At 37.2% G+C, this 17,997-nt stretch overlaps 1 protein-coding gene across 20 annotated transcripts in view; it reads right to left on the reverse strand.

The window, feature by feature from the left end:
- raskol (Ras GTPase-activating protein raskol) overlaps positions 1-17,997 on the reverse strand; it is a 183,630-nt gene that overhangs the window by 18,604 nt on the left and 147,029 nt on the right. Inside the window, exons 1-2 of one of the 20 annotated variants that reach the window (XM_074111564.1) lie at positions 17,520-17,683; positions 3,767-4,916 (exon numbers count right to left, since the gene is read on the reverse strand). The exons of the other annotated variants lie outside the window; for them this stretch is intronic. Coding sequence (XP_073967665.1) covers positions 3,767-4,766 — 1,000 coding nt within the window. The 5' untranslated portion in view covers positions 4,767-4,916; positions 17,520-17,683. Of the gene's footprint in view, positions 1-3,766; positions 4,917-17,519; positions 17,684-17,997 lie in introns of those variants that run through there. 20 annotated transcript variants of the gene reach the window in all.

Raw genomic sequence — 17,997 nt, forward strand, 5'->3', positions numbered from 1 at the left:
ATAAACTCGGATTGTTGTCCGTATGTATAAAGTACTCTGTGGTTGTCCGTCCAGTTGTCGTTGACGTGACAGAGAGTAATACGTCTGCGTTGTATCTTGCTTTTTAAACGACGAAAAAAAAAACGGAGGAGATTCTCATGTCGACGCGTATATTTATGACAGATATTTTATGTTTACAGTGTAGTCCGATTTTGACAATTATGTTTTTATTGGAAAGCGTACACCCCGAGGGTATTCCCATTTAAATTCAGAAAATTAAGAAAAAAACCTACTACCTAAACCTACTACTACTTGGTATTATCTAAATTTGGAAAAAAAATACCCAAGGTAAAAATTATGGCTAACGAGGCTTAAATAAATAAGAGCTCGTACTTCTCTCATTTTTAAGGTTCCGTTTACAAGGAACAGGAATTGTAAGCCACATCTTTGCTTGACTAATATGACTAAGGCTAATTAAGTAGCAAAAACAAAAAAAAAACTTATTTTATATTACAGGTACTAATGGACTTCAAAAAGCAAGAACGTTATCAATTCCGTTAAACCTGTGACTCACTTTCAAGAAAAGAGATATGGTTTCGCACCAAAATACTAAACTAAATAATAGTTATTTGTGTCACAAGGGAGCAAAATGGTGTATTTACGGCGAGGGCGTAAATTGAATCCAGAATGTAGCGAAGGATTCTACAATAGAATCCTGAGCTGAAAGCTCACTAACTGAGTTGAAAGCGGAAGAGAATGAAGTACCGTTATTAAATATATTCTGCCTTTGTCTTCGATATTTAAACTTCTTTATGTACAAAATAAAAGTTCTCACTATCTGACTCATCACAGCATAACTATACTTTGATGAGTCAGATAATCCTTGGCCCCCGAAAACTAAAATTTTGTTTTGAGTAAAATTGTAAACAAGTAATAAGAACATATTGATATTGCCTCCAGTAAATAAATACTTTTTGTAAAGCCGTGTACCATGTTTTTATGCAAATAAATGATTTATGGGCGTTGTTAATCTAGTGATTTATAAAATAATTGAACTAAAATAGTATTGCAGTGTCAAGTAGTGCCAACGTCGAAGGCGACAGAAGTGTCGACGCTAACGTGCGAAACAACAGATGTACTCACAAAGGGGAGCATTAGTGGTATCTAACGGTAGCCTCGTGTCCCGCTGTTAACTATACGATGTCATATACGCTTGACAAGGCATTTATTATCCCTTGGATATCCAGTTTATAATATCTAATTAAAATTCTCACTTAATAACAGGATTTATTAAGTTATGTACGTTTCTTGATCGGAATAGATAAGGTCGCGTCTATTAGTTTTATCAACGACGTACACAAAGGGCCTCGAGACGAACAGATCAGTAGATAATTAATTAAGATTTTTACTATTTAATTTGAGTGCATCTGGAAACAAATAAATTTTTCCTTTATTCTGATACTAACTTTTAAAACTTTTTTGATCCCATAGGAACTATAATATTATTTCGGGATACAAGTAGCCTAAGTATATGTTAAGTCAGAGTATGTATTACCTGTATGCCAAAATTTCATGCAAATCCGTTTAGTAGTTTTTGCGTGAAAGTGTAACAAACATCCAAACAAACATCCACCCATCTATCCATACAAACATTCGCGTTTATAATATTAGTAAGAGTTTTGAGAGCATTAAAACAAAGTTTAAAAAAACTGATTTCAAAATAAAATAAGTCAGCTTTTAAAAACTAACTGTAAACTCAAAAGAAAATATAATTTTAGATTCCCGCCTTTGATATGTCCACAATCTGAGGGTTCTATAATAAAGTGTCATAAACAGAGACGCCAAGGAAATTATTTTTCATGAGCATAATAAACAACGCGTAGACATACGTCTGAACTGCTATAATTAAGAATTTAAGGGTTCATCATCATCATGTCAGCCGAAAGACATCCACTGCGGGACGGACATAGGCTTCCCCCAAGGCTCTCCATTCAGACCAGATCCCGCGATCTTAACCAGTCTTAATTTAAGGGTTAAATAAAAAAATAGACCTGGCTTTGAAAAAAAAAGAAAAAAAATGATAAGAGAATAAAATATGAACGACGACTTTATGAAGTTAAAAAATAGGGCATATTAGACAAAGCTCTGCGCAGCACAGGGGGCGACACTAGCGCAAACCCATGTCAACGTCAGTTCTCTTTATACTAAGATTAGATTAGATTTTAAAAAAAATATGGCTCTGTCCATTGGAAGACAATGTTGCCAGTGTCTAGTAGGTTTTGCCGTTGTACGGTAAAAAAATCTAGAAAACGAAATATGAGAGGTAATGGTGGATGAACGATGACAGCGTGAAAACTCCATCCCTTTATACTTATTTAAGACTTATTTTGTCGCCATGATTATTATACCTATAGAAATCATGATAATAAGTATTTATTAGTAACAAAATATCATGATATTTTACATCGATAGTAACGATAGAGCTATATTTCCAAAAAAATAATTGAAATAATAAGATATTATGGCATTTATTATTTTTATGACTCAAAAAACTGTTTACGGTTTTGTGCTAGTGCTGCACCCTGACGGGAGAAAATTTCAGTAATATTCCCTATTGGTGTCGTCGTTGTTATTGTAGGGAGTAAAACAACAAAAGATCGTTTTGTTTAGTAAAGAGCCGCGGTAAGTGGATCGTTTGGCTCGCAGCCGCAATCACTAACTGTATACTTTGATACGACCATGATAAAACGCCCACGAGGAAGTGCCACGCGACATTATGATAACGCCTCAATAAGTACTACACAGATTTTGTGTTTATATTTAACAACCATGTTAAATTTATTTATATTTGAATCGAGAATAAGAACAGCTCAGATAAAATGTGGTGGAAACACCGAAAACCGCGATTGTGTGAATTCACGATTTTGATCCGATGTGGTCGAGCGTCGTGCTCAAAGATTTGATTACCCTTTCGAGTACATAAAGCAACAGCAGCGCAATTGCGTAATCTAAATTATGTCTACGTTATATTCAGTTCAGACTATTAAACTTGTAGGTTATTGTTTTCGTTTTCTACATTATTATAATTATAAGTAAGCTCAGATAAATAAGCTAAATGTCACAATTTAATAAAATAGAACCAAAACTTACTAAGTAGGTGCCCATTCAAAATGTGTCTCCAAAATCAGTAACCAAAACCGCCTTTCTCATCTGCGCTACAAGAGATTTTGCATGCTGTAAGTTGAAGTATCAGTAATAATGGTTTTGCCTCCTTGTATTGTTACGCAGGAAACTTAGCAACGTTTTGTTTCTTGACATGTAATTAGTGAGCATTGTTCGTAACGTGAGTTGTCGAGAAGCGTACTAGTCTGAAATAGCAGAGTCATTCATATTAAGGTGCTGTTTTAGCCTGAAGAACGCTTAGTAAGCGCACTTCAATAGCTTCCACACGTATCTACACAAACACACATTTACTGCTCGAATGTTGTGATACATTATATAATGGACTCGCAATATTTATTGATGTTCTAGGAATATGTAGGAGATAGTCGTACGAGATAGAGAGTAACTGCATTATAGTAATCAACCATGATTAAGAGTTACATTATTACGTCAAAATCAATACGAATCTAAATATGTAGTAACCACGATTGAATATTTCACTAGTTTGCAACAAGGTTAACCAGCTATTTGATATTACGAAACTATTGTGACCGAGCCACGAAACAACATCCAATAAATTATTTTCCGATGAATAATCTAAGTTTCTAAATTACGAGGGGCTTACCAGAATGCACGGCGACATCGTCGTCGACGTCCAAGTAGCCGCGTCGAATACTTAGCGGACTATTGGCCATCTGCTCCTCGTGTTTCTTGATGAGGGCCCCAATCACGCGGCTCTCGCCACCGTTGTTACCCACAAATTTATCGTAATCCTCGGTCAGATCCGTGACCACAGCCGTCTGCTCATCTGACCCATCTTCGATATTTCTCGCAGTCACACTCCGCAACAAAGAATTGCTCCTTGATAGCTTTGTGCTTCGAGAACGTCGAATAAAATTTAGTCCTGACATTTTTCCGGGGCTTCGACTGGGGCTGTCCGGCGTTATAGTTATTCTAGGAGTTTTGAATATCGAAGTAGAGCTGCTACTACCTCGAATAGGTGATGGCACAGTGAGATTTTGCGGTAACGTTTTCGATTTCTCTTTGCCCGGAGTAAGTAGTTGCGGCGAGTCAGGTATCAGTGATAAATTTGAATTTAATATTGATTTTTTATTACCAATATTCGTCGTTGAGTTATTTAATTTATTTGATGAGATCGAGCCACCCAACGGAGAAAATATTTTGTCGTAGCGAGGCTCGCAGGACGTCGTGCTCCGTAATCTCGGCTTGCTGTGCCTCATGAGCCCGCTCTCGGCGACCAACCGCGGACTGGTCAGGTCGCGCTGGCCTACTCTAGCCAGTGCTTCATTTGAGCTCACAGTGGACGATAAAGGTCGCCGAAATCGACGTTCCGGACTAAATACGCTAATGTCGCTCTCGCTCTCTGTCAAGGATGAATCGCCACGATACGGAGTTTGCAGTCTGCCATTCTCCGAGAGATTTCTTCTTTTGTTTTTGGTGGGATAAGGTTCTATGTTTTGTCCACAGATGATCGCATCTTTTTCTTCTTGGGTAAGAGGTAGGTAATTTTCGAAGCTTTCGAATAATGGCACATAGAAAACGGATCGGCGGCGGGTCGGGTCGTCGCCGGCGCCGCCGGGCGCAGGCGCGGGCGAGTTGGACATGGCGCTGCTCGGCGATGCGCGCTAAGGAAGCACGCTGCGTTAGCGCCGCTTACCCTCAGCAATGTCGTCTCGCCACATCGCTGCTGATGCGGTTCGTCTCGCTATCAACTACTTCCTGATCAAAACTATTTCCAGCTTCTTCACAGCTCGCTGTACCATAAAAAGAAATTGGTAATTGTATAGTTAAATTTAATTGAGATTGACTTAACTCCAATTACGAAAAGTTGGAATATTTAGAACCCATTTAAAGTTCTAGATCCGAATCTACTTTTTTCAAAGCTAGTTAAGTAAAAGTGCATTGGTATTGATCGGGGCAATAAGTGTTTACACAAGGTAGTGCACTTTATCAACGAGCGATAAGATTAGCCCTTCATCACTGCCAATAAATAGCTGCAGTCCAGTTCCAGCCACGTTAAAACAAAGCATAAGTAGAAAGAAATAATAAAACTGTTGCCTAAAATAATATGATGTGGAAGCGCATTTACATTTGTTTACCATGAATAAAAATAAAAACACGATGCGGAAAATATATAAACTTAAATACTGGAACACACGTGTTCATGTTGGTGCGAGGAGTGGCGGGTGTCGTGCGAATATATTTAGCTTCGCCCTATACTATAGGATAGGATAGGTCGCCACACACAGTACGGCTACATAGACATAGCACATGTATGCCGCAATTAGATCGCGAAAATACTCGGTTAATTTAGTTGGACGTAGGCGGGTGGTTGTTCAAAATAAAAATGTTAAAATATAAGGCTTTACTTATTCGTGTACGCTCGGACCGCGTACCGGACAAACGAAACAAGTGCAAACTTATAATGTAATGTAAGGTAATGTGTTTTCATGCATGCAACAGAGTACGAGTATATCTAAAAAAATCAAATAAAGTGCAAAAATTGATATAAGAACTTCTTTGTTATTTTCAGACGATTAGATTGTATGCAGCTCGTTGTTCTCTTTTGGGATGACTAAAGCACCGGACGTCGTGATGCACAGGCGATAATTGAACATGATTGTAACTTTTAATCGAGCAAAGCGAAGCCGGCGTGACGAATGTGCTAAACCCGCCGCGCTCGGTCGCTGACGATACATGCCAACTACCCCATAATACTTAGCTAGTATCAAGTACCGCTTCCAAATAAAATTGAATTTGAACCCCTAAATAAACAGACCTGCCCCAAATAAACCATATTTAGACACAAGATTTTGCCGCCACGTATTTGTGAATGTTATTCCAAAGAGAAACACTCGAGATGAGTAAATTCTGTAAAATTTGATAATGTCAGAGTTCGCGTTATGAAATCAATACTAAACAGCCTAGAGCGGGCCCTTGGAATAATATGAAAGTAATTCTATTTTTCCACGGTTTTATTACACCGCAAAATCCAGTAATAACAGAACTGGCAGTGAGACGCAATAAAAGTCGGACTCGCGAGAGAAAATAAAATATTCGGAGTAGAAACATGAACTGGCTGCAAGTGGCATGATTAAGCATTCGCATTCATTCAGAAGACGCGAGGAACATCAGCAAGACTTGCTGAAAACAACAATACTGCAGTGCCCATTGTTTTACAGACTCGTGGCGGCCAATATTTTTTTCATAGCAGAAATTATAATACCGAGACTTTTCACAGATGAAATATATTTAATTATTCAATAACTTCGTACCTAATGCGGCCGAGCAATCATAACATCCAACCATGAATTATGATTCACCAAGCCGCGTTCCGATCGGATCCGACTTAACCCCAAGTTACATAAGCACACAAGAACTTGAATCAAACTTGCAAAGATCTCATTGATCAATATCCTATTACAACCATTTGTTGGTGCAAGCCTGTGCTGCTAATAATGAATTCACCATTATAGTGCCTGCTCAACTTCGCTGAAATATAAATAAAACAGTATATGTACATATTTACTTGAAAAAGATGAACAATCCACTGCAATAAACTCTCAAGTGACTATTAAATTACAAGCCTACATATCCATATAATATCTGAATACGCAGTACATACAAGAGGAAATCCTACACCTAAATGCTTATACCAAGTACTTAAAGACAATTAAAAAAAAAATCGTTTGAGCACTCCGGATTAGTGTTCTCGGTATATATATCGGACCGAAGTTGCTGTGTGATATATAAACATAAAAATAAAATCGACGCTATTCACGCGTGAATCTTTTTCTCATGCACTTGCGATGCTGTTGAATATCCTCGAAATTCCCGCTGTGAAATGGAATGATAAACGCCCTCGCATTTAGGATTCCTGTCGTCAAATTATTTTATTTCATGTCGTAGGTACTTGGTTTGTCAGCCGAATTATTTTTTAGGCCTATTTTTTTACGTTCCCAGAATACTGTGACGTAGCCAGGCTATTAAAAAAATGATTATTTGACGGATGTGAAAATATGTATATCTAGATAGATTTTAGTTAATAAAATGAATATATTTACTTTGATGTATCAACAACGCCGTTTTTGCTAAGTGTGTACCATATTTTTGGATCAGTTTTACTTGATATACTTATGCCCGCCCTCCCGCATCTACATAAATTCAATAGGGCTACTAATCAGCTAAGAAATCAAAAAGTATAAACCAAGCTAGCCATAATAGAATTACTTGCACATAAGCTGTGTTTAGAAAGTGTCGCATTTACATAAACCGACTCATCTGCGCGTAAACCAGGAAGCATTCGCGCAAACGATCAACGAAACCGCACCAAATAGCATTGGAACCAGCGATAAATCGAGACCTTTCGGTGAGAAAGTTTGTGCCAAGTAGTTAGACGAGATTAGACGACCAGATGGCCTAGTGGTTAGAGAACCTGACTACGAAGCTTGAGGTCCCGGGTTCGATTCCCGTGTCGGGGCAGATATTTGTATGAAAAATACGAATGTTTGTTCTCGGGTCTTGGGTGTTTAATATGTATTTAAGTAAGTATGTATCTATATCTATATAATTATATTTATCCGTTGCTTAGTACCCATAACACAAGCTTTGCTAAGCTTACTTTGGGACTAGGTTAATTTGTGTGAATTGTCCCGTGATATTTATTTATTTATTTAAGTAGTTATTGCAAAAGTGTTTAATAACAAATATAAACGTTACATAACGTATATTAATCCCTCCCTTCATATCACGAGGGATGATTTGTAGAATAAAATAGTAATTATCTCTGACATGTTACTTAACACTAATAATATATAATTAACTGTGTGCGTCGCGCATAATAACGAAACTTGAAACATCGTCAATATACTATTAAGGCTACAAGTAGATAATTGTAATTTGCGGCAAATTTCCAGGGTTTAAACAATGTCATATTCTATTTATGCGGCACGTACAGAAGGAATCTGTGTAAGTATTTGTCAAAGACATTTCCGCCCGAGATTAGAGGCAAGCCGGCGCAAGACGTGGTTTAGAACTAAAGTGGGTGTAGTTGCGAAACTTTCCTACATAGTCCGATCAATACAGAGATTTTTCATATATGTAGTAAATTGCTGTTGGATTAATTGTCAGCAAGTGTTACAGTTGCAATCAAAACAAAGACCGTGATTAAAACTGAAAAAATATATAGGTACGTAATTTACGATTTTCTTCTCATTAAGTAAACAATAAAATTTCGTTCCAATGGCCTATGCACACGACGCATTTTTAGGTGCAGATGACGCGTGTGTCGGCGTTTACGGAGACAAAAAATCTTAAAAAGCTAGGACAAAAGCGACTGAATCTCGTTTAAAGCTACGCGTTGTCTGCGCCTGAAAAATACTTACGACATGTGCATAAACCCTAAGTGCTTCCTATAAAAATTAAATTATGTCTACCTGGATTCAGTTTTACTTAAACGACGGACGAATTATTGTAATGGTTTTTCGCTTCATTGATCGGACTAATAGACTTTCGCAAAACAATTCCAACCGCAGGCTTAACGAATAGATGCTAGTAAACCAAAGATATTGAGCAACTATTAACAAATCATTTAATGTCAGTTGAAGTTGTGTCCCATTTCATTGTCCAGTTTTTTTCCTAATACTGCATTTAAACATGTATTTGATTATTTTTTAACCCCCGACGCAAAAAGAGGTCTGTCTGTCTACCTGTGGCACCGTGGCTCTTAAAAGGGTGGACCGATTTTAGTGCGGTTTTTTTTTATTTTAAAGCAGGTTTTCTAGCCATGGTTTTTAGACATGTTTCATCAAAGTCGGTTCAGCTGTTTTGAGATATTGAACTTTGAAGTGACAAAATCAGGGGTTTTTGTATCCGTTCGACACTATAGAAACGAGAAACTTTCACTTACTAAGAAGATCGCTTGCGCAGTTGCGCACGTTTATGGTACCTCAGTACCGCATCGAGAAGGTATTGAATTGAGGCTATTTATCAAGCACGGGGAAAATTTTATTTTTTATATAAAATAACATGAAAAAGCAACTTGTATACACAACAACGTGTGTATTGTTTTTTATGAGTCCGAATTAAGCCATTAATCACTGTGTAGGCAGATCGTAGCGTAATACGCTCCGTAGTAATTTAAACTTTTTACATTTATTTTTTTCAGTTCGTAATTATAATTACGACGTAAAATAAACGCACGAACTCTCATTTCACCCACGTCTGTGTACATTTAAAGCCACAATACAATTAAAATGAAAAGAAAATGTTTGCTGGCACTATTGTCAGATGAAAAGGTGCTTAATATTTAGAACAAAACGTAAATTTAGAGCAATTTAAATTAACTGCTTTAATGAGCAGAGACAATAAGAAATCAATGGTCAGAGAAATTGTAAAGGTTCTTCATAAACAATGAGTAGGTATGTGCTTGGTTTGGAAGTGTGATCATTGAGGTAAGGTGGCACAAAAACATGCGGGATAACGATAACATTTATGTAAGTATTTTAATTAGGTATCGTGACTTACAGTTACCTGAGCCAAACTAAACAACTATAAGTACTAAGAATTATCGTAAAATGACCGGACCGTAGACCGAATACTAAGAAAGATAGCGAAAGAAATATGTTATTTTTATTAGTAGGTAAAAGCCAAGTCCTAATACCAAAAGGCGATTAGTACGGAAATGCTTTAAGACTTCCTCGGACGGTCGACGGACGAGATGTGAGATTCCTAGCTACAGATACGGGTTTGTCGACCGGATCCCAGGCATATGTAGGTTTATGTACGACCGGAGACCGCCCCGCGTTTACCAAATACATACAAAACAAACGTTATTAATTATAACGTTATTTCATATTTTAAAGCGATTACAAATATTTTAGCTTAGTGACAAATGTAATAAAATGTAGCCCTAAGTTATTTTAGCGAATACCAGTGTCAAACAATCCGTCAAATTTCCGGTTAAGTAAATTTCTGCAACCAAACATTTACTTTACCACAGATTTGACAATTGGTTTAGCATTGGTTACAGTTAGTACGAGTATAGTCAATTAATGCAACATGATGCAACTCACTCTTAAAATAAATATTCTTTCAATCTGTTTCATTTCATATGAAGTCCAAGTATATCGTGGTACGATCGGTCATTTTTATATACAAAGTTGTTTTTCAATTATATCCATGCACTTTGTTGCATCAAAGATTAAATTACTCGTACATAGCCACCCATCAGCAAAACAACCAATTAACGGTAGGTATTGCTACTTCAGAAAATTTATAACAATCAGCCTAATGGGTTCACTATCAGGGAAAAGATGTAGCGACAAGCTCCGCTCTATCCATCAGAGGTTCTTTATGAGGGGATCAAGTAGTCAATACGTCGAGCCCAACATTAGCATAACTTGCCGGAGATAGGTTAATTACTTATGCGGAAACTTCGTCTTAATCATGGAAATGGATATCGATATCGATAGTTCTAGTGTTAACAATTGCGGTATAATTAAGTATCTTGCCTGATGCCGTCATGCTGGTTGTAGCACTGTCAATGGCGTGCGGTCGCGATAGTTTGTTACAATCCGTGAGCTCTTAGAAAAACCTTCGGGTTTCGGGGGCAATCGGAAGGATTCGTGTAGTAGAAAATGTCAATTGTCTTTTTGTTTTAGTAGCAATCTATCACGCGAAGTGTGCACTTGTTGTATTTTCATTGAGTTATATAGAGCAGTTAAAACCACCACTTACTTATTTATTTAGTTTGTTATTTTTCGGAAATTGATTTCCATGGTGAATCAACTTAAACAGGGTACATTTCTGTAAATAGCCAATCACGGGAAATTGTTTATAATGTACCTATATAAATATTTAGTAAAGAAGCTGAAAGTTTCAAGAAAAGTGTTGATTGTTAATATTTTAATAAGTTTCAACACCGAGTTATAGAAGCAACGGGGATTTCGTAAACTACAATAAAAAAATATTAAACGAAAGCAGCCCAAAAAAATTCATTTGACATACCCGAATAAAAGTATTGTGTTAAGGCGGAGTGTTCTCTATTTAAATTACGTAATGATGGAAGAACTCGAAAATGCTGATTTTGTTTTATTTATATCATGACAAAAAGTCATATTGTGTTAAAATTATAAAAAGAAAAAGAAGCGTAATATTATTACAGTAAGGATTATTTTGTACTGATGAATATTCTTTACATAACTTTTTACGGTAACTTTGAAAAGTTTTGCAAGCTGATAACAGAACAGAACCGCATATCACGATCGCGTGTCATCGTCTATACCCGAAGCATGCTTCTAAAATCAGAAGGTATTTTTAAGAGCTCACGGAGTCTACAACGCTGCATATTTTTAGTTACGCTTTGATTGAGATGCGGATTGTTTTACTTTGACCGTTATAAATTGAGCCTACTCTATAAAAAAAAATACTATTTATGTTTGACGAAAACTGAGATTACGAGTAATAAAGTAAGTCCTCAATCATCATCTATATTTATTTCAGTACTTACGTCAAGTGCCGTTAATCTTAAAATAGTTAACGGTTTAAGAACATAAATAAAAACAAAACAAAATGGTTTATTAAAATCAAAATAATCACTATATAACTTTCGTCAAAGAGACGTGCACATACATTATACTCGCTTTGGCAGTACAACTTCGTTACTGTTATCTCACAGACAAGCCAAGTAAAACCAGTTTAAATATTTAAGCTTGATGTATGTCGTACAAATTGACAATTGTCAACTTTTGTATTTCCTCTTTGTACAATAAAGAGTTATAAACAAACAAACAACTAATGCGGAGGCGAGAGCACAAAAGAAAACTTTCTTAAATAGATGCAAGAACTAGTGTGGTAGCCAAAAGTGGATCTCGTCAGGTAAAGCTAAACAAATAACGTGGAAGGAATACGTGTCATCACCCCTCGGGATATAGGGCAGGTGGAGAGGTCACGATAAAAGCTCTTAGTTAACACAGCACACTCTTCAGTTAGACGCCGAAACGGGGGCAAGAGCGTGAATTTTTATATTTTTGGTCCAATATGTTTTAGTACGAACACTGACCTTATTCAAACACAAAACTCAAACGAGTGTCATTATTAGCCGCGGTAGTACGCAGATTATGTTAACACGAGATAATTGCTATGAACGTCAAAACAGTCAGACTCGCAATAGTAAAAAATTGAGCGGAAATGTGTACAAAAACTTTATGCGGAATGCGTTTAGAGGTAGCCGCGACTGAGCCCGGGCGGCTTGTGCAATCACAATTCTCCACGCTATGCGAGAACAGCGCGCCGGGATTAGAAAAAGACATACTTGAATTAGAAATGCCTACAGAAAATGCTAGGGCTAAATATTATAAAAAATCATAAATCCATAATCACGATGTTTTAACTTTTTACACATTTCCTCGCACAGAGTCAGTGTAGGTACTACAATTAATAAATGATAACGCCTTTTTGACTTCGCTTGATATGCCGACAATCTTGTTTTTTTTTTTAATTTCATCAGCTTTCTCATTTGCAATGTCATAGGTCAAATTATCACTATTTATCTCCCATTATTTTATGCTGCTACAAATAACTAGACGGAAAGTAGTGCTAATTTCGTCGACAGAAATTACCACAACAGATGCATATTTCTTTTGTTGGTTTAAGAACTGTTACCCTAATTATTACGTTTTTTAACTTATAAACTACTTATAAACCATGATTATATACAAATGATTACACAAGTCATAACAACACGCGTATATACTACTTGCGCGCACATCACGGTTTAACGACAGCTGTCTAAACCGCAGAATTAAAACTTTGCAAATTACAACTACGGAACATTCGCTTCTTTGTTTATAAAGGTTTCTCAAAGCCCCTATAAAGCAGATGAATGTTTGCAGGAGAGCATGGAAGTAATATGTTGTTCCCTCTAGGATTAAGTACTATACTTGGTATTTGTTTTTGAATCGATAATTCCAACAGACAAGCAAGTACCCGTAGCAATTGTTAACAGAACAGCTTTGGATCTAAGTCGTGACGGAGGCAACGAAGCTCATCTCATACCGGTTCTAGACCTATGTTCTGGTCGTAAGCTGTACCTATACGTTCACTAACTGGCAAGGTCAGGATCAGCAGTGTGACGCCGGCATTTATCATAGGTACAATAAGTAGATACTGATTTGAATATTCGAGGAACGAATGATCACTTGAAAGGTCAATATCGTAATAACAGGTCTACAGTCTATTAGGACCAGTTGGATGGCCTTGATTTTTATAACACAACAAAACAAACTGTTTGACTAAGGTGAAATAAAACAAGAGCGATTTTACTATGTTGCCAGCTGACCCAAAAAACAATGTTCCTTGAAACATCTAATTTATATATGAAATTGACAGGAACTAATAATGAAGCGGATAATTATGGTCATGCCAACATAACTACTGTCGAATGGAGATAATTTTTTTGTTCGTACAAAAGGAACGGAAACAATTATTAAAGAATCGTAAATAAATACGAATGGCAAAGACAGTGTTTAAGGACTATGACTAAGCGAAACGTTAATACTGCATTAATTTTAACAGTTTTGGCGAAAAACTCAGTGACTTTCAGTCGGGATTAGGTACAATCGAGATCCATCACAATTAATCGACGCTATAAACTAGACGGGTTACCTATTAAATAGGAACATTAGGAGCGGTATGGTAATTCTTAAGTTTTAATTAAAAAGTTAATATTATTAATGCATATTAGTTAGGATAATTTGATGCTTGTTTTACGGAGGAAATTCAATGTAAATAAACAATATACAACGTGTGTGATTTTTCCATAAATAAAGTTTCCGGTCAGTGTCATATGCGAGATAACCCGATTTCCTGTTAAATTGTCTAATCAACCGGTCGAAATGTCACCTCTATACCATGTATGTACGATTTTTCAATAACAACACAAATATGATCATTGTGTGCTTCCATTCGTTGGAATATAATTTATTTTATATTATTTATTACATTTGAAACTGCGAATTCATTAAATACAGTATTAAATTCATGCTTTTTATTTACATGTTGTTCAATTTTGTAATGTATCGTGTATTGGGAACCATAACCATGTGTGCATAGGCACATGTAATGGTATGGGAATAGCCGCAACGAATGATCCATGAAGCTGAAACAATGGTCATGCGCGTCAAATGCACCAATGCACACATTATTTTCATTGTATGTACCTACCTTACTTTTAGGCCTCTGTAGAATTTAATAATAACGATAAGAGAGCAGTAAGCAAACTATCAATGATAATACTTTTACAATCATACATAAAATCTGTGAGGATTTTTTGGATAAGCCAGACGATTTATAATAAATCTTTAGCATTCAAGTAGTAGACTGGCAGCGAAGCACTCGATCCTTTAGATTATGCCCGACGGATTGTGACAAACTCCTAAGATGGTATCTATGTAGCATATTCAGCTTTTGGCTTTGAATGAGACTGGGGGTTTGTCTTTGAAAAATAGATCTTAGCAAGGCACATTATAATAGAGACACATTAAAACCAAAATAATGTATTTACTGTAAAGTGACGTGGTCTCCGGACTGACATTGTAAAGTTAACGCCACAGCGGAAATGAGAATGCGGGTGGACATCAAATCATTGCCGGCTGCCGACTACCACTTCACAAAATGATCGTTAAAAAACCCTTATAGCGAGAGAAAGGCGAATTTAAATCACCTGCTTAGTATGTAAAGCGACACCTGCTGCCCGACAGATGGTGGACAAAAAACACGCCCCTTCCGCGACGGGACCGGGACTTAGCAAGGAACGAAAGTTAATATATCAAAGATTATTTATATATTAATAAAAAACCTACTCAAGTGTATAAGTAACAAGTATGAAACTTTAGTAGGTCAATCGATTAACCAAATTTTATAAACCAATGACCTGTGATGTAATGAGATAATTAAATCCCGTTCACCGAAATTACGTAAACTACAGGATATCGAAAAATGGAAGAGCACAAGCTCAGTCCGGTTTGGCGGAGCGCGGCGGCCGGCGCTCGCAGGTCTGGAATGTGACCCAGACCTCGATGGGACCCGCTCCGTGAGTCACACCGGCGGAATAATATATTTTCTCAAACATCAGGCGTTTAACCCGACTTAAATTCCCTCTATTTATTATACAAACTAGAAAGTTTGTCCAGACGCGTGGGCCTATAGATAAAGGATTACACTACACCCACTCTGCCCACAATACTTTTAGTCATACCGCGTCCCACATCGTTTCTATTGGTAGCTTAATCAAACGAGGCAATTCGTGACCTGCATATGGCTGATCCTTGACTGTTGGCCTCTTGGAGAGGCTCAGAGTCACGCAACGAGCTACGGAGAAGCTATGCAGTTTCTTTGCGCGATAGAATCCGGAAACGGAAACTCGCCGAAGAACTAAAGCTCAAAGAATATGCCTGTTGAAGTGGCAATGGGCGGGCCATATCGCTCGAACAGATACCATTTGGGGGAGAAAGGTTCTCTAGTGGCGACCACGAACCGGAAGACGAAGCGCCAGTAATCCTCCCACTAGGTGGACTGATGACATCGTGAGAGTTGAATGTAGGCAACCGGTAGAGCTTATTGGCTATTGTAATTCATTGTGATTGTGGCGTTCTAAAAGGGAGGCCTTTGTTCAACAGTGGACGTCTTTCGGCTGAATGTAATTATTTGGCTGACATCCCACAGCAAATTGTAGGTTCATACACGAAACTAATTTGAGACATTGAAAAAAATTGCTACTAAAATCTCTACAGCCTACAAACATTATGCGCGGCATATCTGATAGATTTGATAACGATTCGCTAAATGAATGCTTAGTCATCAAATTGTGAATGTGGGAACACAGAGATAAAAAACAATAACATAGGTCGGTCGGTACCCTTACTCAACTTAGTGTAACAGGGGAAGACAATTCGTTCCGGTAAACTATTTCTTAAACACCGTCCGCATCTAATAGCTGTCTAACTACGCGCGTTTTGTCTAGCAGGTGTACTTGAGGGTGACGCGAGTGTTGCGTTCCTTGAGAGGCATGCTGTCACTCAACTGGGCACCCCCGGCTTTAGGGATGCCTATTGCATACTTGTAGGTTACACTAAAGACAATAAACTACGTCCTACGTCAGGGATACATGCAATACAACATACAAACCCTACTGAAGTATCAATCAAGAGACACGCAAATTCAGTCTCCAGGTATAAAATATGTAGTTGTATGCACGAAAATATAAGAAGTTAAGCATAATATGATATTTGAAGTAGTTTCATGCGGAAGTTGATTCGCAATATAACGTTTCACACTCGGATCAACGCTTCTTAAATCTAAGAAATAATATTTCGAACGTGAGGAAACTACTGTCGTGTAACCAGAAGTTAAATAACTCTCTTGACTTGACATATGTAAGTTAGTAGATATTCGAATAACTGAAAGCCGCCAAACTTCCACGCGTCGTTTTAAAATTGCGTGTGGCCTACATGTTACCATTTTTACGAATATGGTTTTAAAATCCGTTTTAACACTGCCACTGACATATGTTTTTAAAAGGAATTATGGATCATTGTGTTTTTGTAACAATACCCGAGCGAGTTTGCGGGCCGACCGACTGTGCAACAAGTTGAACCCGACACGTGCATTGGTTTGGTTAACATTTAGTCCTTTTACAAAAAAATATCGCTCTATGAATATTTATTTGTCTATGGGGAATAATTTATTTATTCAAAAAACGAAGAGAAAAACATTTTCGTTGTAGGTATTACGCGAGTAAGTGTGACTTTCTTTAGGAATTAGTGCAAATAGGCGGTAGGTATATTGGTATTTAAATGCGGCCACTTGCACCCCGCAAGACGCGAGTCTATTGGAGCACAACGACTACAAAAAGTGAGCAGTGCAACGCAACGTAGGTATGCTAATCACTTTACTAATTGTTAAATAGTTCCGATTTCGGTGAAAGGTTTTTCACAGAAATTTAAAAGCTTACATATGCTGAAAAGCTTGATTATTTTTTATATTCGACAACAATAAAAAATTAACAAGTTACTAAAAATATTCTAACAAATAAAAGTCTTTAATGGGATGAATAACAAAACTTGATTTTTGATAACACGAAATCTATTAATTTTAGAAACATGATACGTAGAAAATTAGGTAGGCAAGATTAGGCAAGAATTAGGTAGAAGATAAGATACCAAACAATCATTGAACATAATTCTTAGTCACTCCAAATATGGTTTGCTGCTTATAAAAAGTAATAAATACAAAAAAAAACCGATGCAATTTCTGGGTTCATAATATTCCAACTTCTTAGTAACATCACAATTGTATACCTGTTATAGTCTAAATATCTTAATCAAATTATTAAAATAATAAATTCAATCCCAATGTCACCGCACTTCACTTTCACAATATTTTCACCAATATTCACTTGAAGCTGTAACCGTGAACTAAGTTCTAAATTTCGCTGAACGCGAGGGCGCGCGATCGCCTAGGCAGCCGGAGGAACTTTGTTGACAAGCGCTAAGCGTGCTCCGGCCGCCATGTTTGGAGCCTTCGGCTATCTCCGGCGGTCTTCGTGCGGAGTCCGGGAGAGGCTCATATCGCCTTCTCGCTCGCACTCTGGTTCTACGAGATTTACAACATCGACATGGCGATGTGTAACTGTAAAAGTTTGTAAGTTTGTACTTACCTTTGGTTTGTATGTAACACCAACAATGACAGTACATATCGGTACTCTAGGTTTGCTACGACTAGAGAGCATGTATAGAAGAATGCACGTAGAGCAGCTTTATAAGTAGCTACATTTTA

The sequence above is a fragment of the Choristoneura fumiferana genome, chromosome Z (genome assembly GCF_025370935.1).
Source record: "Choristoneura fumiferana chromosome Z, NRCan_CFum_1, whole genome shotgun sequence".
In the NCBI taxonomy this organism is placed as follows: Eukaryota; Metazoa; Arthropoda; class Insecta; order Lepidoptera; family Tortricidae; genus Choristoneura; species Choristoneura fumiferana.